This window comes from Nerophis ophidion, linkage group LG11, assembly GCF_033978795.1.
Source record: "Nerophis ophidion isolate RoL-2023_Sa linkage group LG11, RoL_Noph_v1.0, whole genome shotgun sequence".
NCBI classification, from domain to species: Eukaryota; Metazoa; Chordata; class Actinopteri; order Syngnathiformes; family Syngnathidae; genus Nerophis; species Nerophis ophidion.
Window position 1 is genome coordinate 17,076,768 of NC_084621.1, and position 26,165 is coordinate 17,102,932.

Genomic DNA, 26,165 nt, shown 5'->3' on the forward strand with positions numbered 1-26,165 from the left:
TTTTAGCAAAATAATCTCCAGATCAGCTTCAGATCAATCATTTAAATCAGTGGTTCTCAAATGGGGGTACACGTACCCCTGGGGGTACTTGAAGGTATGCCAAGGGGTACGTGAGATTTTTTGAAAATATTCTAAAAGTAGCAACACATTAAAAAAAAAACCTTTATAACTTATTTATTGAATAATACTTCAACAAAATATGAATGTAAGTTCATAAACTGTGAAAAAAAATGCAACAATGCAATATTCAGTAGTGACAGCTGATTTTTTTGTGGACATTTTCCATAAATATTGATGTCAGGGATTTCTCTTTTTGTTAAGAAATGTTTGAAATTAGGTTGATGAATCTCGATGGATCTTTATTACAATCCCCAAAGAGGGAACTTTAAGTTGATGATTACTTCTATGTGTAGAAATCTTTATTTATAATTGAATCACCTGTTTATTTTTCAACAACTTTGTAGTTATTTTTATATCTTTTTTTTCCAAATATTTCAAGAAAGACCACTACAAATGAGCAATATTTTGCACTGTTATACAATTTAATAAATCAGAAACTTATTTATCTCTTTTTTCCAACCAAAAATGCTTTGCTCTGATTAGGGGGTACTTGAATTAAAAAAAAAAATGTTCACAAAAGGTACATCACTGACAAAAGGTTGAGAACCACTGCTTTAAATTATAAGTTAGTTTATTTTTCGTTTGTTCGTTTTAGACCCTTCTTTAAATGAAAAAAAATCAGCTCAGTTTTTTATATGGCAAACACAAAACATGCAAAATTTTCCCAAAAGAATATCTCAAAGTGGAATATTTAATATGACATAATTGGAGCCTTGAATAGGTCAATAATTGATTGATTGATACTTTTATTAGTAGATTGCACAGTTCAGTACATATTCCGTACAATTGACCACTAAATGGTCCATCCATCCATCTTCTTCCGCTTATCCGAGGTCGGGTCGCGGGGGCAACAGCCTAAGCAGCGAAACCCAGACTTCCCTCTCCCCAGCCACTTCGTCTAGCTCTTCCCGGGGGATCCCGAGGCGTTCCCAGGCCAGCCGGGAGACATAGTCGTCCCAACGTGTCCTGGGTCTTCCCCGTGGCCTCCTACCGGTTGGACGTGCCCTAAACACCTCCCTAGGGAGGCGTTCGGGTGGCATCCTGACCAGATGCCCGAAATACCTCATCTGGCTCCTCTCGATGTGAAGGAGCAGCGTTTTTACTTTGAGTTCCACCCGGATGGCAGAACTTCTCACCCTATCTCTAAGGGAGAGCCCCGCCACACGGCGGAGGAAACTCATTTGGGCCGCTTGTACCCGTGATCTTATCCTTTCGGTCATGACCCAAAGCTCATGACCATAGGTGAGGATGGGAACGTAGATCGACCGGTAAATTGAGAGCTTTGCCTTCCGGCTCAGCTCCTTCTTCACCACAATGGATCGGTACAACGTCCGCATTACTGAAGACGCCGCACCGATCCGCCTGTCGATCTCACGATCCACTCTTCCCCCACTCGTGAACAAGACTCCTAGGTACTTGAACTCCTCCACTTGGGGCAGGGTCTCCTCCCCAACCCAGAGATGGCATTCCACCCTTTTCCGGGCGAGAACCATGGACTCTGACTTGGAGGTGCTGATTCTCATTCCGGTCGCTTCACACTCTGCTGCAAACCGATCCAGTGAGAGCTGAAGATCCCAGTCAGATGAAGCCATCAGGACCACATCATCTGCAAAAAGCAGAGACCTAATCCTGCGGTCACCAAACCGGAACCCCTCAACGCCTTGACTGCGCCTAGAAATTCTGTCCATAAAAGTTCTGAACAGAATCGGTGACAAAGGACAGCCTTGGCGGAGTCCAAACCTCACTGGAAAAGGGAGCGGACCGCCACAATAAGACAGTCCGATACCCCATACTCTCTGAGCACTCACCACAGGACTTCCCGAGGGACACGGTCGAATGCCTTCTCCAAGTCCACGAAGCACATGTAGACTGGATGGGCAAACTCCCATGCACCCTCAAGAACCCTGCCGAGAGTATAGAGCTGGTCCACAGTTCCACGACCAGGACGAAAACCACATTGTTCCTCCTGAATCCGAGATTCGACTATCCGGCGTAGCCTCCTCTCCAGTACACCTGAATAAACCTTACCGGGAAGGCTGAGGAGTGTGATCCCACGATAGTTAAGAAGGGGGACCGGAGGGTGTGTTCCACTAAATGGTAACACCCGAATAAGTTTTTCAACTTGTTTAAGTCGGGGTCCACGTTAAACAATTCATAATGATGTTGATTTTGATTCATTATTATTTTTTAAAGAAATAGCCTGCATGGCAGCCTTGTAATATTAGACTAAATATTGCAACAAATTATTGATACATTTCATCTGTTTGCTCTTTTATACCATGTTTGTTTGTTTGTTTTTTTTATCGTATTTTTAGAATGTGTTGTGGGGCCGTTAAAAAAATTACCTGTGGGCCGCACTTTGGACACCCCTGTTCTATATCAACAACCCGATGGCCACCGTGGACTCACATTGAGCTCTGAATGTCGCTTTGTCAGCATGTTTGCCTCTTAATATTACCCATGCTTTATTATCTCGTATGTAACCCGTCGCGCTTTCTCCGTCACAAATCGCTCAATCGAGAAAGAAAAAAAGAAAAAAAAAGCACTGCGGCGGCAAATTCATCCTTTGGCGGCATCCTTCATGCTGACGGAGGCAAAGGTCGAGCTGTTGAGTGATGGCGAGCAAGCATGTAAGCGATGTGATTGTAATGAAAGCCTCTTTGTGATAGTGATTGTGATATTTAAAAAGAGTTAACTCGTGTGATCAAAGGCCTACTGAAAGCCACGACTAGCGACCACAAAGTCTGATAGTTTATATATCAATGATGAAATATTAACATTGCAACACATGCCGATACGGCCGCTTTAGTTTACTAAATTACAATTTTAAATTTCCCGCGGAAATATCATGCTAAAACGTCGCGGTATGATGACGCGTGACGTCACGCATTGTAGAGGACATCTTGTTCCAGCACCGTTCCCAGCTCCAAGTCGTCCATTTGCATCGCATAATTCCACAGTATTCTGGACATCTGTGTTGCTGAATTTTTTGCAATTTGTTCAATGAATAATGGAGACGTCAAAGAAGAAAACTGTAGGTGGGAATCAAGTATTGCGGCCGCCTTTAGCAACACAAACACAGCCGGTGTTTTGTTGTTTACATTCTCGAAAGATGACAGTGAAGCTTTACTATGGAACAGAGCGGTCAAGTGAACGCGGTTGGATTGGACCACACACACAAAGTACAGTGTATTATGCAGCGATCATTTCGAAAGACCTTGTTTCGAAGAGGGTTCTTTGCGAAGGGTAGAGATGGGCAACACACCGACGAGGCATGATGTCTCCAAGGTTCCAAAAAATAGTCGAAAAAACGGAAAATAACAGAGCTGAGAATGTTACCTCGGTGACGTCACGTTCTGACGTCATCGCTAAAAGACCGATAAACGGAAAGGCGTTTAATTTGCCCAAATTCACCCATTTAGAGTTCGGAAATCGGTTAAGAAAAATACATGGTCTTTTTTCTGCAACATCAAGGTATATATTGACGCTTGCATAGGTCTGGTGATAATGTTCCCCTTTAAGTGTATGTACTCTGATGATGAACTTGTGTGAGGACTGTATTATGCTGATAGTACCATGATTTGATTAACGTGGACCCCGACTTAAACAAGTGGAAAAACTTATTGGGGTGTTACCATTTAGTGGTCAATTGTAGGGAATATGTACTGAATTGTGCAATCTACTAATAAAAGTTTCAATCCATCAAAGCCAACAAGTGAAGATGTCCTGTTTGGCTCTAAGGACACATATTACTGTTACAACGTCATTAACGGCATTGAATCTTGGGACCTAACCGTCCTACTGTCCACCTCTCCTCCCAGCCTCACAGGAAGCCACCTTTGCGGATACCCTTCAGCCAACGTGGGTGAAGGAGGGCGAAAGTCTCACACTGTGCTGTACCTTCACATCGCCTCTGCTGCCCTCCCAGCGGGACATCACCTGGTTCAGAGACGGTAAGTCCTCCCTGGGAGACCACATGAAAGTGACCGTCCCGTTAATTTGCTTCTGGTCAGGGACGCAACTGCTGCAGTCCTGCGCCGTGGACATGAAGACCAGCGACCACATGGCCTCCATCACGCTGAGTGCTGTGTACAAGGAGCATGAAGGAGTTTACACTGTCCGCCTGAAGACCTGGGATGGCCTTCTGGAGTCCAGTGCCTATATCTATGTTGAAGGTGAGAACCAGAATGTATGTGCGATTTGATCATATTGTTGTCTTTAAAAAAGGCGGAGAAAGAACAGGCTTCTCTACACATCTAAAAATAAAGCTTTTGCAACTATTTGTCAGTCAGTTCGTTTGACCGCTGTGTTTTTCGGCAGTGACCGTGCTCACGTAGCATGATGACATAGCTATACCGTTGTGACGGGTATAGCTCGGTTGGTAGAGCAGCCGTGCCAGCAACTTGAGGGTTCCAGGTTCGATCCCCGCTTCACCATCCTCGTCACTGCCGTTGTGTCCTTGGTAGGGCTGGGCGTATCGATATCGATAGTATCGATACTTGGTAAATATAGGTATCGTATCGATACTGGCGTGATGGTATCGATACTTCACCAAATTAAGCGAATCACTCCGATTTTAAAGGGGAACATTATCACAATTTTAAAAGGGATAAAACAATAAAAATCAGTTCCCATTGGATTGTTGTATTTTTTTGTAATTTTTTTCAAAATTTTACCGGTCCCGGAATATCCCTAAAAAATGCTTTATAATGCCTTTTTTTCTCTCTCTGCGAAGACACTATCCATTTTTCTGTGACATCACACAGTGCTGCCAATGTGAACAAACAATGGCGAATAGCACAGCAAGATACAGCGGCATTAGCTCGGATTCAGACTCGGATTTCAGCGGCTTGAGCGATTCAACAGATTACGCATGTTTTGAAACGAATGGTTGCAGTATGAAAGTATTGAAGAAGAAACTGAAGCTATTGAGCGAATAGCTATTGACGCTATTCATAGCCATAGCATGGCCGAATAGCTGCGTTAGCATCGCCGGTAAAATGTGCGGACCAAACGATCAGGACTTTCGCATCTTTTGACATTGGGTCAACTTAAATCCGTCGATTGGTAAGTGTTTGTTTCGCATTAAATGTGGGTGGAAGGAAACGTAATATAGTTGCAAATGCATCTGCAGGTTATCCATACATCTCTGTGCCATGTCTGCTTTAGATAGATGGATAGATAGTACTTTATTTATTCCGTCAGGAGAGTTCCTTCAGGAAGATTAAAATTTTTAGCACAAATTTTAGCACCGCCGGTAAATAACATGTTAGCATCGATTAGCTGGTAGTCACGCCGCGACAAAATATGTCTGATTAGCACATAAGTCAACAACATCAACAAAACTCACCTTTATGATTTTGTTGACTTTATCGTTGCAAATGCATCTGCAGGTTATCCATACATCTCTGTGCCATGTCTGTCATCGCCGGTAAATAGCATGTTAGCATTGATTAGCATAGCATGTTAGCATCGGTTAGCTGGCAGTCACGCCGCGACCAAATATGTCTGATTAGCACATAAGTCAACAACAAAACTTACCTTTGTGAGTTCGTTGACTTTATCATTGCAAATGCATCTGCAGGTTATCCATACATCTGTGCCATGTCTGTCATCGCCGGTAAAAAGCATGTTAGCATCGATTAGCATAGCATGTTAGCATCAATTAGCATAGCATGTTAGCATCGATTAGCTGGCAGTCACGCCGCGATCAAATATGTCTGATTAGCACATAAGTCAACAACAAAACTCACCTTTGTGATTTCGTTGACTTTATCGTTGCAAATGCATCTGCAGGTTATCCATACATCTCTGTGCCATGTCTGTCATCGCCGGTAAAATGTGCAGACACTCCGGCACATTCAATGGGGGTCTGGCGGCAGATTTCTTGCCACTTTCGCATCTTCGGGCCGATGGTGCAACTTGAATCCCTCCCTGTCAGAGTTGTTACACCCTCCGACAACACACCGACGAGGCATGATGTCTCCAAGGTTCCAAAAAATAGTCGAAAAAATGGAAAATAACAGAGCTGAGACCCGGTGTTTGCAATGTGTTGAAAATGAAAATGCCGGCTGTATTACCTCGCTGATGTCACGTTCTGACGTCATCGCCAAAAGAGCCATAAACAGAAAGGCGTTTAATTCGCCCAAATTCACCCATTTAGAGTTTGGAAATCGGTAAAAAAAATATATGGTCTTTTTTCTGCACCGTCAAGGTATATATTGACGCTTACATAGGTTTGGTGATAGTGTTCCCCTTTAAAAAAAAAAATGTGAGCGTAACGCAGCACTCCTCACCACTCTACCCTCCGCTCTAGTGATGGGTCGCGAAAAAGATTTAAAAACACTTTAAAAATTCATCTTCAACCCAAAATAAAATCAAATAAATAGAATTAACATGACGCTTGGTGCGTCCGCGCACACACATCAGTATAATTCGCTCCAAGGTTCACTCGGACACGCACACACACACACGCGTGCGTTTCCAGTGCGACTTAATGTCTTGGTTGCAAACTGTAAAGTATTTTATTGCACTAAAATAACGATAAGAATTTCTCAGTTCTTTTGTTTTGTGTTCATGTTTACAACTTTGTTCAATAACTCGAGTTTTGTTGTTTACCTTAAGTGTTTGTGTGTTTTGAGGCGACAAGCCAGGTTCAGTGGTTGTTCGCAACTTATTTGCATTACTTTATTGCTATTGATATTACTTTTGTAATACATATTTTATTTTTTGACTTAAATCGTTGTCCTGTGTTGTATTATTATCATAATCAATTAATAAAGGCAAAGGACACATTTGTTTTTCAAAAGTATCGATACGACCTATAGTCCGGAAAATACCGTATTTCCTTGAATTGCCGCCGGGGCTCTAATTATTTTAAAACCTCTTCTCACTCCGGCGATTACCAAAGGCATGCGGTAAATTTAGGCCTGCGCTTAAAATTTTGAGTGTGATGTAAGGATACCATCATGAAAAGCACATTTAATAACCTTTACTTATAAATGAAGTCCATGCGCAGCTCCTTCTGCTCAAAAGCATCGATAACTTGTTTATAGAAGTCTTCCTTATCTTTCTTCAGTTTTCTGTCTTTCTGTCTCGATGGAGATCTTCCTTTATTACCTCCTGCTTCCATTGAAAGTCCAGTTTAGAAAACTGTTTTATTTTAGATATGTAATCCCCCATGTTAAAAGTGCAAGCGAGAGGAAAAGATAAACGATCACCGCTCACTCTTGCTGCTTGTTGTCACTTCTTCTGCAGCCGAGTAGTCGCAAGAAGGATCACTAGCGCCCTCTACCACCAGGAGGCGGGAGTCATTTAATGAGTCATATTTGACACACGCACTTACGGTATACTAATAAAATATAGCTGCTTACTGTTCTTTTTAGCATATTCAATAGCTTGGACCTTAAATCCTACTGAATAGCTCTTAATTTTCTTCCCTTTGTGCGATTTCAAATGATTGAAATCAGCCTCCTCCATTTTGAAAATGATGACAGGTGAAGTGTCACTCGTGACGTGACGAGTTTGACCCGGTGGAAATTCTAGACATGCGCTAATAAAAATAATATTTTGCGAAACGAGTTTGACCCGGCGTTAATCCTGAGCCGGCGGTAATGCTAAGCATGCGCTAATTATTTTGCGAAACGAGTTTGGCCTGTCAGTAATTCTAGGCAGGCGCATACTATATTAATTCAAGGAAATACGGTAAATATAATTCACTTCACAATAAAAATCCTTTTATTTTCCCAAAAATCGACGGTGTGCCTTATTACCCGGCGCGCCGAATGAATAGAATCATTTTGGTAGTGCTTAGCAACCTTGAGGCAATTTTATTGGTACGTGGTGTAATAAATATGACCAGTAGATGGCAGTCACACATAAGAGATACGTTTAAACTGTAATTTGACGTCAGTAAACAACGCCAGAACTTTAAATGTTCCATTGAAAATAAAGAACATTACACACGGCACTCAAAAATCTTTCAAAATGTTTAGTACCTCTGAATAATATAAATTTACATATGCATAACAATTTTTTAAAACCTTTTTTATAATTAACATTTATGAAAACGTTTTTCTAAAACACAATATAGAATGTGGGATATAACAGGATAATGCCTACATTTATTGTTTGTTTTCAAAACACTTTCAAAATAGTGGGACCCCAAAAATGTACAGTGGGACCCCATTTTTATGACTTGATGGGGTCCCTGGGACCCCATTTGGTATTCCTAGCGCCAACATTCAAGTCAAGTGAAGTATATTTCTATAGCGCTTTTCTTTAGTGACTCAAAGCGCTTTACATTGTGAAACCCAATATCTAAATTACATTTAATCCAACGTGGGTGGCACTGGGAGCGGGTGGGTAAAGTGTCTCGCCCAAGGACACAACGGCAACGAAAGCGGGGATCGAACCCGGAACGCTGAAGTTGCTGGCACGGCCACTCTACCAACCCAGCTATACCGTCCATTGATGGAGTAGTGGTGCGTGCAAAACAGCAGCAGGCGGCTGTGGCCTGCGGGCTGCTTCTAATACTAATCAAATATCATCCCGGGGGCCACAGATCATTCATTCGGCCTGCAGGCTTTGACTTTGACGGATAGGATCTAGAATAAACTTATAGGGAGCAAGTTTGTCTGCGTTAGCACTTATAAGAACAATATCATTAATACTTGGTTATTAGTCAAGTCAAAAATGGTTATTTATTAGATTTAATGGACGAAATAGTGGAGTTCCCATTGGCTTTGGTTTAAGTTAATATTTACAATAAATGTTCAAATAATCCATCTGCCGTCATATCTTTCATAATGTTTGTGGAAAAAAAAAGTGCAATTCCTCTTTAAACTGACAACACTTTTTAATGACATCAATAAGTGATTAACGATCATATAGTGTTGTTAGGCTGAAGCTATCATGACAACGACTGTTTTAAATGCCTACCTGTTCATTTATTCGGTCAAAATTCCCACAGTCAGCAATACACTACTTCAAACATACCGTATTTCCTTGAATTGCCGCCGGGTATGTAGTATGCGCCTGCCTAGAATTTCCCCCGGGTCAAACTCGTCACGTCACGAGTGACACTTCACCTGTCATCCTTTTCAAAATGGAGGAGGCTGATTTCAATAATTTGAAATCGCATAAAGGGAAGAAGATTAAGAGCTATTCAGTAGGATTTAAGGTCCAAGCTATTGAATATGCTAAAAAGAACAGTAAGCAGCTATGTTTTATTAATATACCGTAGCTGCGTGTGTCAAATATGAGTGATTAAACGACTCCCGCCTCCTGGTGGTAGAGGGCGCTAGTGATCCTTCTTGGGACTAATCGGCTGCAGAAGAAGTGACAATGAGTGACGTGATATGTGCTGGGACGGATATGACACGGTGGATGCACGACGGACCTTTTAGGATGTAACACTCCTATGCTGGCTATGTAAACAACCAGGCTGAAATAAAGCATGTTCCAGTCCTAAATACCCAGTGTGTTATTTATACAGTAACACTTCCTGGTGGCAGCGGTGGGATAAAGAGATCACCCACGGAGCAGAACGGGAGGGGGAGCTGTTCGAGGATAAATTATGTCGTCGCCCGCACTTGAGGAGCCGAGCTAACTGATAGCAGCGGTCTGATAGCAGTTTTCTAAACTGGACTTTCAATCGAAGCAGGAGGTACAGTGGGGCAAAAAAAATATTTAGTCAGCCACCGAGTGTGCAAGTTCTCCCACTTAAAATGATGACAGAGCTCTGTAATTTTCATCATAGGTACACTTCAACTGTGAGAGACAGCATGTGGGAAAAAAATCCAGGAATTCACATTGTAGGAATTTTGAATAATTTATTTGTAAATTATGGTGGAAAATAAGTATTTGGTCAACCATTTAAAGCTCTCACTGATGGAAGGAGGTTTTGGCTCAAAATCTCACGATACATGGCCCCATTCATTCTTTCCTTAACACGGATCAATCGTCCTGTCCCTTTAGCAGAAAAACAGCCCCAAAGCATGATGTTTCCACCCCCATGCTTCACAGTAGGTGTGGTGTTCTTGGGATGCAACTCACTATTCTTCTTCCTCCAAACACGACGAGTTGAGTTTATACCAAAAAGTTCTATTTTGCTTTCATCTGACCACATGACATTCTCCCAATCCTCTGCTGTATCATCCATGTATCCATTTTGGTATAAACTCAACTCGTCGTGTTTGGAGGAAGAAGAATACTGAGTTGCATCCCAAGAACACCAAACCTACTGTGAAGCATGGGGGTGGAAACATCATGCTTTGGGGCTGTTTTTCTGGTAAGGGGACAGGACGATTGATCCGTGTTAAGGAAAGAATGAATGGGGCCATGTATCGTGACATTTTAAGCGAGAACCTCCTTCCATCAGTGAGAGCTTTGAATGGTTGACCAAATACTTATTTTCTACCATAATTTACAAATAAATTCCTGGATTTTTTTTTCCCACATTATGTCTCTCACAGTTGAAGTGTACCTATGATGAAAATTACAGACCTCTGTCATCATTTTAAGTGGGAGAACTTGCACAATCGGTGGCTGACTAAATACTTTTTTGCCCCACTGTAATAAAGGAAGATCTCCATCGAGACAGAGAGAGTTTTAAAACTGAAGTAAGATAAGGAAGACTTCTATAAACAAGTTATCGATGCTTTTGATCAGAAGGAGCTGCGCATGGACTTCTTTTATAAGTAAAGGTAAGACCGTAATAACGTTTTTGTGATTAAATGTGCTTTTCATGATGGTATCCTTACATCAAACTCAAATTTTTACTGCATGCCTTTGGTGAGTGCCGGAGTGGTTCAAAATTAATTAGCGCAATTCAAGGAAATACGGTAGTCAGATGTGCACTGGAAGTCATGGAAACAATACAATTCCAAGAAAAAATGTTCAAAGTTTTCTTTTAGTATTTATCAAGTAAATTACTGCACGTGTCAGTTTGTTGACAAAATGTGTCGGTACAGCTGCCATAAAGGTGCAGGTGGCCATATTGCATGTGCTTCCCCGCTGTCTCCGAGCAGGCCAAACAGCTGTCACGTCCCATCACCTCACTAAAAAATGTGTTTTGCATCGCAAAATATCAGGCCGTGTGTACAGAATCACCGTTCCCATGCACGTCTGCTGCAAATATTGTTTTGATTGCACTCGGAAAAGTGAGTTTTTTTCCGTGAATACTCCGGCTTCTTCGCTTTAATTTCCTGCCGGCACACTCGTTCAAATGAGGAAATTGCACCATCAATCAGGCAGCACTACAGCGGAGGGCTTGTTAAATTTCTTTAGTGAAACTATGTATGTATTTTTAACACCCTTCCCCTCCCCAACAATTGCCTCATGCGGATAATCCAGTCTATTTATACAGCGCCGAGTCCTAACAGCAACCAGGACTCTTTTCATCTGTTGCCTTTTGACGATGTTACCGATGGGTGACAAAGACGAGGAGCGACTCCCCGACGGTGCCGCAAACCTTGAAAATGCGCCTGGGCCCGTCTCCCTCGTCGCAGAGATATTGTTCTTGGCGAGAGCTGGAGGTAGTAATTAGTCAATCTGAACGAGAGTGCCCTCCATTCAGCGGCGGCATTTGCATCACAAATAGCAGGTTCCAGAGACCAAAAACAAACATTAGAGCCCGAGGAAAGAGAGGATTTTGAGGGCGAGGATGCAAATTTAGGAAGATGTGTTGGAGTTTTTATTGGAGGGGGGAAAAAACTAGCTTTGCAGGCCTCAGGACAAAGTGGTGAAGCATGTCAGATTGCATCACTTCAATGGGCTTTGCAGTACTTCTCGTCTTTGTTGTCATCTCTTGTCTAAATGCTGTGTTATTAAACAAACCCGAGTTGGGAAATTGTGTTGGATGTAAAAATAAACATAATACAATAATTTGCAAATTCTTTTCAACCCATATTCAATTCAATGTACTACAAAGACAAGATATTTGATGTTCAAACTCATAAACATTATTTTTTATTGCAAATAATAATTAACTTAGAATTTCATGGCTGCAACACGTGCCAAAGTAGTTGGGAAAGGGCATGTTCGCCACAGTGTTACATCACCTTTTCTTTTAACAACACTCAATAAATGTTTGGGAACTGAGGAAACTAATTGTTGAAGCTTTGAAAGTGGAATTCTTTCCCATTCTTGTTTTATGTAGAGCTTCAGTCGTTCAACAGTCCGGGTTCTCCGCTATCGTATTTTACGCTTCATAATGCGCCACACATTTTCCATGGGAGACAGGTCTGGACTGCAGGTGGGCCAGGAAAGTACCCGCACTCTTTTTTTTTTTACGAAGCCACGCTATGTAACACTTGTCTTGCTGAAATAAGCAGGGGCGTCCATGATAACGTTGCTTGGATGACAACATATGTTGCTCCAAAATCTGTGTGGACCATTCAGCATTAATGGTGCCTTCACAGATGTGTAAGTTACCCATGCCTTGGGCACTAATACACCCCCATACCATCACAGATGCTGGCTTTTGAACTTTGCGCCTAGAACAATCCGGATGGTTATTTTCCTTCTTGTTCCGGAGGACACCACGTCCACAGTTTCCAAATATAATTTGAAATGTGGACTTGTCAGACCACAGAACACTTTTCCACTTTGAATCAGTCCATCTTAGATAAGCTCGGGCCCAGCAAAGCCAGCGGCGTTTCTGGGTGTTGTTGAAAAACGGGTTTTGCTTTGCATAGTTTTAACTTGCACTTACAGATGTAGCGACCAACTGTAGTTACTGACAGTGGTTTTATGAAGTGTTCCCTAGCCCATGTGGTGATATCTTTTACACACTGATGTCTGTTTTTGATGCAGTACCGCCTGAGGGATCAGAGGTCCGTAATATCATCGCTTACGTGCAGTGATTTCTCCAGATTCTCTGAACTTTTTGATGATTTTACGGACCGTAGATGGTAAAATCCCTAAATTCCTTGCAATAGCTCGTTGAGAAATGTTGTTCTAAAACTGTTTGACAATTTGCTTACAAATTGGTGACCCTCACCCCATCCTTGTTTGCGAATTACTTAGCATTTCATGGAAGCTGCTTTTATACCCAATCATGGTACCCACCTGTTCCCAAGTAGCCTGCACACCTGTGGGATGTTCCAAATAAGTGTTTGATGAGCATTCCTCAACTTAATCAGTATTTATTGCCACCTTTCCCAACTTCTTTGTCACGTGTTGCTGGCATCAAATTCAAAAGTTAATGATTATTTGCCCGAAAAAAAAAAAAATGTTTATCAGTTTGAACATTAAAAATGTTGTCTTTGTAGCATATTCAACAGAATATGGGTTGAAAAGGATTTGCAAATCATTATATTCCGTTTATATTTACATCCAACACAATTTCCCAACTCATATGGAAACAGGGTTTGTAGTTATTTGAATGACTCTTACTATATGTTAGGTTAACATAGCAGGCACCTTCTCAGTTGGTTATTTATGCCTCATATAACGTACACTTATTCAGCCTGTTGTTCACTATTCTTTATTTTAAATTGCCTTTCAAATGTCTATTCTTGGTGTTGGATTTTATCAAATAAATTTACCCCAAAAATGCGACTTATACTCCAGTGTGACGTATATATGTTTTTTTTTCCTTCTTTATAATGCATTTTCGGCCAGTTTGACGTATACTCCGGAGCGACTTATAATTTGAAAAATACGGCATATGTACTGTTTATATATGCTGTCACTGCATTGCAAAACTGATATTGTCTTAATGGAAGTTTCACCATATTTTACTGGCGATGACTCCATTCTCAGACGCTCCGTGCACTGTGGTCGGAGGTCCTGGGTCTCCCCTCTTGGTCCAGGTATGCGACGTAAACAAGGATTACGTCTTCCTCACCTGGCAGCCGCCCAGCGCCGATGGAATGTCGCCCGTGGAAGGTTACAACATTGAGAGGTGAGATTAGTACATGTTGAGTTCTGTTCTTGTGTCTTTAAAACCGAGGAGTCGGTCTATGAAAACATGAATGGTTTGTGGCAAATTTGTCTATGTAAAAATGAAAGGTTTGTGGAAAATTTGTCAATGGAAATTGTGATAGTTGCTTGCTGCCGTGCGGGTTCCCAGGAGCATCAAGGAAGGACATGTTGCTTGCGCAGGTTTGACTCTTGTTTATTCTTTCAATAAATTTCAATTCCCGTCGGGCCTCTTTTCAGCTCCTTCCTCCCTGCTTGCTCCTCGGTCGCTTTTCAGCCGCCCCGTCGTCAACGTTGCCGTTTTGCTCTCCGTCTCATCCGCTGCGTGCTCTCCACCTCTGTCGGCCCCGATCTCTCCTCCTCCTCCCCTTTTAAACATCGTGAGGAGATAAGTTAATTGTGTACCGGTGCGCGATCCACACACCTGCACTTGACTATGGCGTTGCTCCCGGCACGACTCGCCTCTACGCTCAGCCGCATTCTCCGCCTCCTTGCCGCCATCTTGGGCCGGGCTCCAGCATGCCCTGCCCCGCTGCTCGTTCGCCGGCTGCGCCTCGCCACAGAAATAATTAATGTTTTGTGGCAAAATTGTCTATGAAAAATTAATGGATTGTGGCAAATTTCTCTATGGAAATAACTAATGGTTTGTGGCAATTTTGTGTTTGGGAAAATGAATGGTTTGTGGAAAATGTGTCATTTAAAAAGACAAATGGTTTATGGCAAATTTGTTAATGGAAAAATTAATGGTTTGTGGCAAATTTGTCAATGGAAATAATTGTTTTGTGGCAAAATTGTCTATGGAAAAATGAATAGTTTATGATCCGCCGCCCGGATCATATGTTATTTTGGTTTTTGGGTCCTTTTGTGTTTTTTGATTATTGTTGGACTCTTCCTGTTCCGAGTTTTTTTCTTCCTGATTTATCTGGTTACCATGGTTTCATATTAGTTCCACCTGCTACTCGCTGTTGACGCACACCTGCTATTCTTGATTACTGCCAGTATTTAAGCCTGCCTTCAACCTCAGTTCATCCTTGATCCTTTGTTGGCGGTAAGCAACTTTCACGTAGGTACCTTCCAATGTCTAGTTCTTGTGCTAAGTTTTACTTTAGCTTCCTGTGCGCTCGGCAAGCTACCTTTCGGACTCTTGACTCCCTGCTAGTTTAGCTTTAGCTTACCGTGCGTTCGGCACGCGCTTTTCTTTTGTTCATTTTGTCTGTTTTGTAACAGTGTTATTTTTTTGCATATTAAACCAAGCTCTTACCTGCTATTCCTGCCCGATCTGGTCCATTTGCATCTTGGGGTGGACAACACCTCGCGGTTTGTTGACGATTACGATTCAGGAGCTAATATTTGATTAAAAATCTAATATTGATGCGTCTTTAATTCATGTGCATTGATGCAGTTTTACATTTCTTTTCATTTCAATAACTAAGTGTTTATCACTTGCAACTCTAAAAAAAAACCAGTGCATTTTTAATAAAAAATATTTAAATTAACCCCCACATTTATTACATGAATGCAAATGAGAGCAAAACTGGAACATAAGAGCCTTATGATAAAGCAGCCGGTCGAATCTCATGGTGAGGTGGCTCGCTGCAGTCAGCCACATTGGAGAACTGTCTGCATTACTTTAGTTATAATTAATACATCGATTATCAATTTTTAACGTTTACTAATAGATTTTAAAATCGTCCGTGTCGAATCAATACCCTGAATTGATTTACGTGGACCCCGACTTAAATAGGTTGAACAACTTATTCGGGTGTTACCATTTAGTGGTCAATTGTACGGAATATGTACTGAACTGTGCTATCTAATAATAAAAGTCTCAATCAATCAATCAATCACTCCGAATTGCGATGCATCTAAAAATGTATTATTTCTCCCACCTTTACTTGTCGTACAATGTATCATGTCGCACAAAAGTAAGTACACCCACATATCATCAATCCTGTTATCATTTTTCTCAAAGGAAAATGTATGTATGTACAGTATATATGCATGTATTGTATGTATGTACTGTGTATATGCATGTATCGTATGTATTGTTTGTATGTATGTATGTATGTACAGTATATATGCATGCATCATATGTATTATATGTATGTATGTATGTACTGTGTATATGCATGTATCGTATGTATTGTTTGTATGTATGTATGTACAGTATATATGCATGCATCATATGTATTATATGTATGTATGTATGTACTGTGTATATGCATGTATCGTATGTATTGTTTGTATGTATGTATGTACAGTATATATGCATGTATCATATGTAGTATATGTATGTATGTACAGTATACATGCATGTATCATATGTATTATATGTATGTATGTATGTATGTATGTATGTACAGTATACATGCATGTATCGTATGTATTATATGTATATGTATGTATGTAAGTACTGTATATATGCATATATGGTATGTATGTATGTACTGTGTATATGCATGTATTGTTTGTATGTATGTATGTATGTATGTACAGTATATATGCATGTATCATATGTATTGTATGTATGTATTTCGAGTATACATGCATGTATCGTATGTATTATATGTATATGTATGTATGTAAGTACTGTATGTATGTATGTATGTATGTATGTACAGTATATGCATGTATTGAATGTATTGTTTGTATGTATGTATGTACAGTATACATGCATGTATTGTATGTATGTACAGTATATATGCATGTATTGTATGTATGTACGTACAGTATACATGTATGTATCGTATGTATTATATGTATGTATGTATGTACAGTATACATGCATGTATCATATGTATTATATGTATGTATGTATGTATGTACAGTATACATGCATGTATCGTATGTATTATATGTATATGTATGTATGTAAGTACTGTATATATGCATATATGGTATGTATGTATGTACTGTGTATATGCATGTATTTTGTATGTATGTATGTATGTATGTACAGTATATATGCATGTATCATATGTATTGTATGTATGTATTTCGAGTATACATGCATGTATCGTATGTATTATATGTATATGTATGTATGTAAGTACTGTATGTATGTATGTATGTATGTATGTATGTACAGTATATGCATGTATGGTATATGTATGTATGTACAGTATACATGCATGTATTGTATGTATGTACAGTATATATGCATTGTATGTATGTAGTACAGTACATGTATGCATGTATGTATGTATGTATTACAGTATACATGTATGTATGTACTGTATATATGTATGTACATGTATGTATGCTATGTATTGTATAGTATGTATGTATGTATGTATGTCATGTTATACATGCATGTATTGTATTATGTATGTATGTACAGTATGTATGCATGTATTGTATGTATGTATGTACAGTATGTATGCATGTATCATATGTAATGTATGTACAGTATACATGTATGTATCGTATGTATTATATGTATGTATGTATGTACAGTATACATGCATGGTACAGTATAGTATGTATATGTATCATATTTATTATATGTATGTATGTATGTATGTATGTACAGTATACATGCATTGTATGTATGTATGTACAGTATATATGCATATATCATATGTATGTACGTACAGTATACATGTATGTATCGTATGTATTATATGTATGTACAGTATACATGCATGCATTGTATGTATGTATGTATGTATGTACAGTATATATGCATGTATCATATGTATGTATGTAACAGAGTATATATGCATGTATCATATGTATGTATACAGTATACATGTATGTATCGTATGTATTATATGTATGTATGTATGTATGTACAGTAATACATGCATATATTGTATATATATATATATATATATGTATGTATGTATGTACAGTATATATGCATGTATGTATGTATGTACAGTATATATGCATGTATTGTATGTATTGTTTGTATGTATGTATGTATGTATGTATGTACAGTATATATGCATGTATTGTATGTATGTATGTATGTATGTATGTACAGTATACATGTATGTATATTGTATGTATGTATGTATGTATGTATGTATGTATGTATGCATGTATCGTATGTATTGACATGTACAGTCAATTCTGTATCATACATTATGCGTTTCTTTTTGCATGACTATTTACATTTAGCATTAGATAGAAGGCATCGAAAATATGACACCTGAGAAGTGAAAACCATTACCATTCAGGTGACTACCTCATTTTGAAGCTCATGGAGAGGATGCCAAGAGTGTGCAAAGAGTAATCAGAGTAAAAGGTGGCTATTTTGACGAAACTAGAATATAAAACATGATTTTTAGTTATTTCACCATTTTTTACATAACTCCACATGCGTTCATTCTTTCTTAGTTTTCTTAAATTTAAAAACAAAACAAAAAGAATGTCACTGTAGGGTAACAATATTCACACAGACACTCACACAGACGAAAAAATATGACCCCTTAAAAGCGCCTTTGTATGAAAATAGACCTGAATAGGCCTGCTCATCAGCAGTGCACCTTATAGTCCGGTCCACCCTATGGTCCGGAAAATACCGTATTTCCTTGGATTGCCGCAGGGGTTCTAATTGATGATTAAAACCTCTTCTCACTCCGGCGCTTACTACCAAAGGCATGCGGTAAATTTAGGCCTGTGCTTAAAAATTTGAGTGTGATGTAAGGATACCATCATGAAAGCAGCACATTTAATAAAAACAAAAAAACTTTATTATGGTCTTACCTTTACTTATAAATGAAGTCAGTGCCAGATCCTTCTGATCAAAAGCATCGATAACTCGTTTATAGAAGTCTTCTTTATCTTTCTTCAATTTTAAAAGTCTCTCTGTTTCGATGGAGATCTTTCTTTATTACCTCCTGCTTCGATTGAAAGTCCAGTTTAGAAAACTGTTTTATTTTAGATATGTAATCCTCCATGTTAAAAGTCCAAGCGAGAGGAAAAAATAAATGATCGCTGCTCACTCTTGCTGCTTGTTGTCACTTCTTCTGCAGCCGAGTAGTCGCAAGAAGGATCACTAGCGCCCTCTACCACCAGGAGGCGGGAGTCATTTAATGACTCATATTTGACACCCGCAGCTACGGTATATTAATAAAACATAGCTGTTTACTGTTCTATTTAGCATATTCAATAGTTTGGACCTTAAATCCTACTGAATAGCTCTTAATCATCTTCCCTTTATGCGATTTCAAATGATTGAAATCAGCCTCCTCCATTTTGAAATGATGACAGGTGAAGTGTCACTCGTGACATGACGAGTTTTACCCGGTGGAAATTCTAGGCATATGCTAATTATTTGGCGAAACGAGTTTGGCCTGGCAGTAATTCTAGGCAGGCACATACTCTATACCCGGCAGCAATTCAAGGAAATACGGTAATCCGGTGCATCCTATGGTCTGGAAAATACGCTATACTCCTACATTTGTCGAGATATAAATGATTTTTGCATTCCATCAACATTTTTAAAACATTTCTAAAGCAGTACAGCTTTTGCTGTAAAACATTTTGCATTTGTAAATATTTTTACATACAACATATCACTCTAACTCAAATTTGTAGTTCCAGTGATTTCCACAAGTTTACAAAAGAAATATTCAAAGGCAGGACGTCATTGCGACCCGCTCGCTGCGTAAATAGTTAATTGATTATCAGTGTAAATGGCTGAAATTGAGGATGTCAGCATGCAGGTGTGATGAATGGTCGGCCTGATAATTACCAGCCTTCTACATCCTGGAATCAGACTCCTGTTGAAAGGCAGGACTCACAGTGCAACAATTAATCATGCTCTACTCATTTGTCTTTTTCTTAAATATGTGCGTGTTTGTTCCATATGAGTTGGGAAATTGTGTTAGATGTAAATATAAACGGAATACAATGATTTGCAAATCCTTTTCAACCCATATTCAGTTGAATATGCTACAAAGACAACATATTTGATGTTCAAACTCATAAACTTTACTTATTTTTTTGCAAATACTAATTAACCTAGAATTTCATGGCTGCAACAGGTGCCAAAGTAGTTGGGAAAGGGCATGTTCAGCACTGTGTTACATCACCTTTTCTTTTAACAACACTCAATAAATGTTTGGGAACTGAGGAAACTAATTGTTGAAGCTTTGAAAGTGGAATTCTTTCCCATTCTTGTTTTATGTAGAGCTTCAGTCGATCAACAGTCCAGGGTCTCCGTTGTCCTATTTTACGCTTCATAATGCGCCACACATTTTCCATGGGAGACAGGTCTGGACTGCAGGCGGGCCAGGAAAGTACCCGCACTCTTTTTTTATGAAGCCACACTGTTGTAACACTTGTCTTGCTGAAAAAAGCAGGGGCATCCATGATAACGTTGCGTGGATGACAACATATGTTGCACCAAAACCTGTATGGACCGTTTAGCATTAATGGTGCCTTCACAGATGTGTAAGTTACCCATGCCTTGGGCACTAATACACCCCCATACCATCACAGATGCTGGCTTTTGAACTTTGCACCTATAACAATCCGAGGGGTTGTCTTCCTCTTTGTTCTGGAGGACACCACGTCCTCTGTTTCCAAATATAATTTGAAATGTGGACTCGTCAGACCACAGGACACTTTTCCACTTTGCATCAGTCCATTTTAGGTGAGCTCGGGCCCAACCAAGCCGGCTGCGTTTCAGGATATTGTTGATAAATGGGTTTGGCTTTGCATAGTAGAGTTTTAACCTGCACTTACAGATGTAGCGACCAACTCTAGTTACCGATAGTGGTTTTATGAAGTGTTCCTGAGCCCGTGTGGTGATATCCTTTACACACTGATGTCGGTTTTTGATGCAGTACCCGCCTGAGGGATCAAAGGTCTCTAATATCATCGCTTACGTGCAGTGATTTCTCCAGATTCTCTGAACTTTTTGATGATTATACGGACCGTCGATGGTAAAATCCCTAAATTCTTTTTAATAGCTCGTTCAGAACTGTTGTTCTAAAACTGTTCGACAATTTGCTTACAAATTGGTGACCCTCACCCCATCCTTGTTTGTGAATTACTTAGCATTTCATGGAAGCTGCTTTTTATAGCCAATCATGGCACCCACCTGTTCCCAATTAGCTTGCACACCTGTGGGATGTGTTTAATGAGCATTCCTTAACTTAATCAGTATTTATTGCCACCTTTCCCAACTTCTTTGTCACGTGTTGCTGGCATCAAATTCTAAAGTTAATGATTATTTGCAAAAAAAAAAAAAAGGTTTATCAGTTTGAACATCAAAAATGTTGTCTTTGTAGCATATTCAACTGAATATGGGTTGAAAATGATTCGCAAATCATTGAATTCTGTTTATAGTTACATCTAACACAATTTCCCAACTCATATGGAAACGGGGTTTGTATTCGTATTCTTGCATATGTCTTTGAGTTGTTGTGACATTGCCGGTGTGTGAGGAAAGACAACATTCTACTGTACGGCAGCAGTCCGCCAGTTCCTAGCAACAGCGTTATCGTTGCTAACTCCTCTCATCCCTCTTTGTTTGCCACAATGCGGCAACAGATTGTTGTGGAAGTTTTCTTATCTGGGTCCCCCACATTTATCTTTGGAAAATACGTTTTTAATGCATTTTGGAGGCACACTGGAGGTTATTATGGGTCTTAATGGGGTCTTTACTGCCTCAGATGTGTGGTGCAGCCTGGCATACTTTGCAAAGTAAAGCTCCTGGAGGCTTGTCGATCTCACATGTGAAAGTGTTCTCACCACTCTTCTGTTTTTTTATTTCTTTTTTTTTTTTAGATGTGACCTCAGTCTAGGCCAGTGGGTATGTAACGAGCATCTTCAGAAAATGTGCCATTATCCGGTGTTTGGCTAAAAGAAGAGCAAGGTATCAGTTCAGAGTCCGGGCTGTCAACCGGGCCGTTGAGGGCCGCCCTCCCCTCTAAGGCTACTGACCCTGTTGTCACTGAGGACCCCCTGGAACATACCCGGACTACAGTAAAACAGTTCTGACATTAAGTATTTATAGTACGGAGTATGTCTATGTCATAATTTAAACACTTGTGACTGTAGTTGAGCATGTTTGCTCATTTTTTCTGCTTGAGACCCACATTTGAAATGTTTTATTTCCCTTAGGAACTTAAAAAGGGGAACATTATCACAATTTCAGAAGGGTTAAAAACAATAGAAATCAGTTCCCAGTGGCTTGTTTTATTTTTCCAAGTTTTTTTCAAAAGTTTACATCTCCCGGAATATCCCTAAAAAAAACGCTTTAAAGTTCTTGATTTTCCCTATTTGCGATGCGACTGTCCATTTCCCTGTGACGTCATACAGGGCTGCCAATGCAAACAACATGGCGGTTACCACAGCAAGATATAGCGACATTAGCTCGGATTCAGACTCGGATTTCAGCGGTTTAAGCGATTCAACAGATTACGCATGTATTGAAACAGATGGTCGGAGTATGGAGGCAGATAGCGAAAACGAAATTGAAGAAGAAACTGAAGCTATTAACACTATTCGGCCATAGCGTGGGTGTACCTAATGAAGTGGCCCCATAGCATGGCTGCCTTATTAGCATCGCCGGTAAAAAATGTGCGGACCAAACGATCAGGACTTTCGCATCTTGTGACACTGGAGCAACTTAAATCCGTCGATTGGTAAGTGTTTGTTTCGCATTAAATGTGGGTATCTAGTTTCAAATGTACACACAGCTGGCGTAAATAGCATGTTAGCATCGATTAGCGTAGCATGTTAGCATCGATTAGCTGGCAGTCATGCTGCGACCAAATATGTCTGATTAGCACATAAGTCAACAACATCAACAAAACTCACCTTTGTGATTTAGTTGACTTAATCGTTACAAATGCATCTCCAGGTTATCCATACATCTCTGTGCCATGTCTGGCTTACCATCGCCGGTAAAATGTGCAGAAATCTGGCAAATTAAATGGGGGTCTGGCGGCAGACACTTTCGCATCTTCGGTGCAACTTGAATCCCTCCCTGTTAGTGTTGTTACACCCCTCCGACAACACACCGACGAGGCATGATGTCTCCAAAGTTCCAGAAAATAGTCGAAAAAAACGGAAAATAACAGAGCTGAGTCCCGGTGTTTGTAATGTGTTGAAAATGAAAATGGCGGGTGTTACCTCGGTGACGTCATGTTCTGACGTCATCGCTACGAGACCGATAAACAGAAAGGCGTTTAATTCGCCAAAATTCACCCATTTAGAGGTCGGAAATCGGTTAAAAAAATACATGGTCTTTTTTCTGCAACATCAAGGTATATATTGACGCTTACATAGGTTTGGTGATAATGTTCCTCTTTAAGCGATTCAACAGATTACGCATGTATTGAAACAGATGGTCGGAGTATGGAGGCAGATAGCAAAAACGAAATTGAAGAAGAAACTGAAGCTATTGAGCGAATAGCTATTGACGCTATTCGGCCATAGCGTGGGTGTACTTAATGAAGTGGCCCATAGCATGGCTGCCTTATTAGCATCGCCCGGTAAAATGTGCGGACCAAACGATCAGGACTTTCGCATCTTGTGACACTGGAGCAACTTAAATCCGTCGATTGGTAAGTGTTTGTTTCGCATTAAATGTGGGTATCTAGTTTCAAATGTACATACAGCTGGCGTAAATAGCATGTTAGCATTGATTAGCGTAGCATGTTAGCATCGATTAGCTGGCAGTCATGCTGCGACCAAATATGTCTGATTAGCACATAAGTCAATAACATCAACAAAACTCACCATTGTGATTTTGTTGACTTTATAGTTACAAATGCATCTGCAGGTTATCCATACATCTCTGTGCCATGTCTGTCTTAGCATCGCCGGTAAAATGTGTAGACACTTTGGTACATTCAATGGGGGTCTGGTGGCAGATTTCTTGCCAGTGGTGCAACTTGAATCCCTCCCTGTTAGTGTTGTTACACCCTCCGACAACACACCGACGAGGCATGATGTCTCCAAGGTTCCAAAAAATAGTCGAAACAACGGAAAATAACAGAGCTGAGACCCGGTGTTTGTAATGTGTTTGAAAAAATGGCGTCTTTATTACCTCGGTGACGTCACGTTCTGACGTCATCGCTACAAGACGATAAACAGAAAGGCGTTAAATTTGCCAAAATTCACCCCATTTAGAATTCGGAAATTGGTTAAAAAAATACATACATACAAAAACTACATACAAAAAAATACATACAAAAAAAATACAACATCAAGGTATATATTGACGCTTACATAGGTCTGGTGATAATGTTCCCCTTTAACAAGATCATATACAGCAATGTCTTGGTTTTTGTAATCCTTTTCAAAGGGTTAGACCAGGGGTTCTAAAACTTTTCGACCTCAAGGCCCAACTTTTCCACTCATATTATAATTAATAATAATATAATAATATATATATATAATATTAAAGGCCTACTAAAATGAAATTCTTATTTAAACGGGGATAGCAGGTCTATTCTATGTGTCATACTTGATCATTTCGCGATATTGCCATTTTTTTGCTGAAAGGATTGAGTAGAGAACATCCACGATAAAGTTCCCAACTTTTGGTCGCTAATAAAAAAAGGGCCTTGCCTTTACCGGAAGTAGCAGACGATGTGCACGTTACGTCACCGGTGTGAGGACTCCTCACATCTGAACATTGTTTATAATGTGAGCCTCCAGCAGCAAGAGCTATTCGGACCGAGAAAGCGACAATTTCCCTATTAATTTGAGCGAGAATGAAAGATTTGTGGATGAGGAAAGTTAGAGTGTAGCACAAAAAAAAAAAAAAAAAACGACGGCTCCAGGCGGCGGCAGTAGGACCATTTCAGATGTAATAAGACACATTTACTAGGATAATTCCGGAAGATCCCTTATCTTCTTATTGTTTAAATACTGTTTTAGTGAGATTGTAAAGTCATACCTGAAAGTCGGATGGCTGCGGTGTCTCTCTCAGAGAAGCCAATGCAGGAGCCAAGATCACAGCTGCCTTTTTGAGCTGCAGGAGAACGCATAATCCACTCAAGTCTCCGGTAAGAGCTGACTTAATATCAATCAATCAATCAATCAATGTTCATTTATATAGCCCTAAATCACCAGTGTCTCAAAGGGCTGCACAAACCACTACGACATCCTTGGTAGGCCCACATAAGGGCAAGAAAAACTCACACCCAGTGGGACGTCGGTGACAATGAGGACTATGAGAACCTTGGAGAGGACCACATATGTGGGCAACCCCCTCTAAAAAATCCATCACAGGATTCAAAAAGCAGAAAGAAAAAAAACTAAGGACGATCTGCGCACACAAAGGTTAATGTTCACTTGTGTTTAAAAATATCACACCAACATAATATATTCACACCAGAAATGTAGACAAGTGCATCCCAATACATTTTAGTATCTTTAAAAAGGTGCATGTTTAAATATTCCTAAGATTCACTACAGTGAAATATTTCAATAGAGCCTATTTATGTGTTAGGATTATTTTGGGGGGCTTTTTAATTTTCTGTTCAACAATATACTTTTAAATCTTGCAGGATGAATGCAGGTGAAACTCCAAAAAGTCCATTCTTGTCAGCAATTCAACTTCAAATGTGATATAAACTCATTACATGCCAAGTTAGATACGTCAAGCTTTTATTTGTTATACATTTGATGAACATGCCTTACTGTTTGTGAAAAGACCATCTTTTCTAGGTTTTCATAAACTGTCAGCCATAATCATAAAATAATATCCAACGATAGCTGAGAATATCACAATTTTCCCATCCAAAAACTTGCTGGTTGACGTAGAGAAACATGTTCGCTTGACCGCTTTGTGTTAAAGCTTCACAACAAACAAAGAGACACCCGGCTGTGTTTCGGTTGCTAAAGGCAGCTGCAATCCACCGCTTTCCACCAACAGCATTCTTCTTTGACGTCTCCATTATTAATTGAACAAATTGCAAAAGATTCAGCAACACAGATGTCCAAATTACTGTGTAATTATGCGATGAAAAGAGACGACTTTTATCCGTGTGTGATGCTGGGCTAATATGTTCCCTTCCAACCCGAGACGTCACAAACACGCGTCATCATTCCGCGATGTTTTCAACAAGAAACTCAGCGGGAAATTTAAAATTGTAATTTAGTAAACTAAAGCGGCCGTATCGGCATGTGTTGCAATGTTAATA

At 39.9% G+C, this 26,165-nt stretch overlaps 1 protein-coding gene across 1 annotated transcript in view; it reads left to right on the plus strand.

Moving 5' to 3' along the window:
- myom3 (myomesin 3) overlaps positions 1-26,165 on the plus strand; it is a 279,260-nt gene that overhangs the window by 65,719 nt on the left and 187,376 nt on the right. The window contains exons 10-12 of the mRNA XM_061915173.1: positions 3,942-4,073; positions 4,134-4,295; positions 13,888-14,029. Coding sequence (XP_061771157.1) covers positions 3,942-4,073; positions 4,134-4,295; positions 13,888-14,029 — 436 coding nt within the window. The remainder of the gene's footprint in view (positions 1-3,941; positions 4,074-4,133; positions 4,296-13,887; positions 14,030-26,165) is intronic.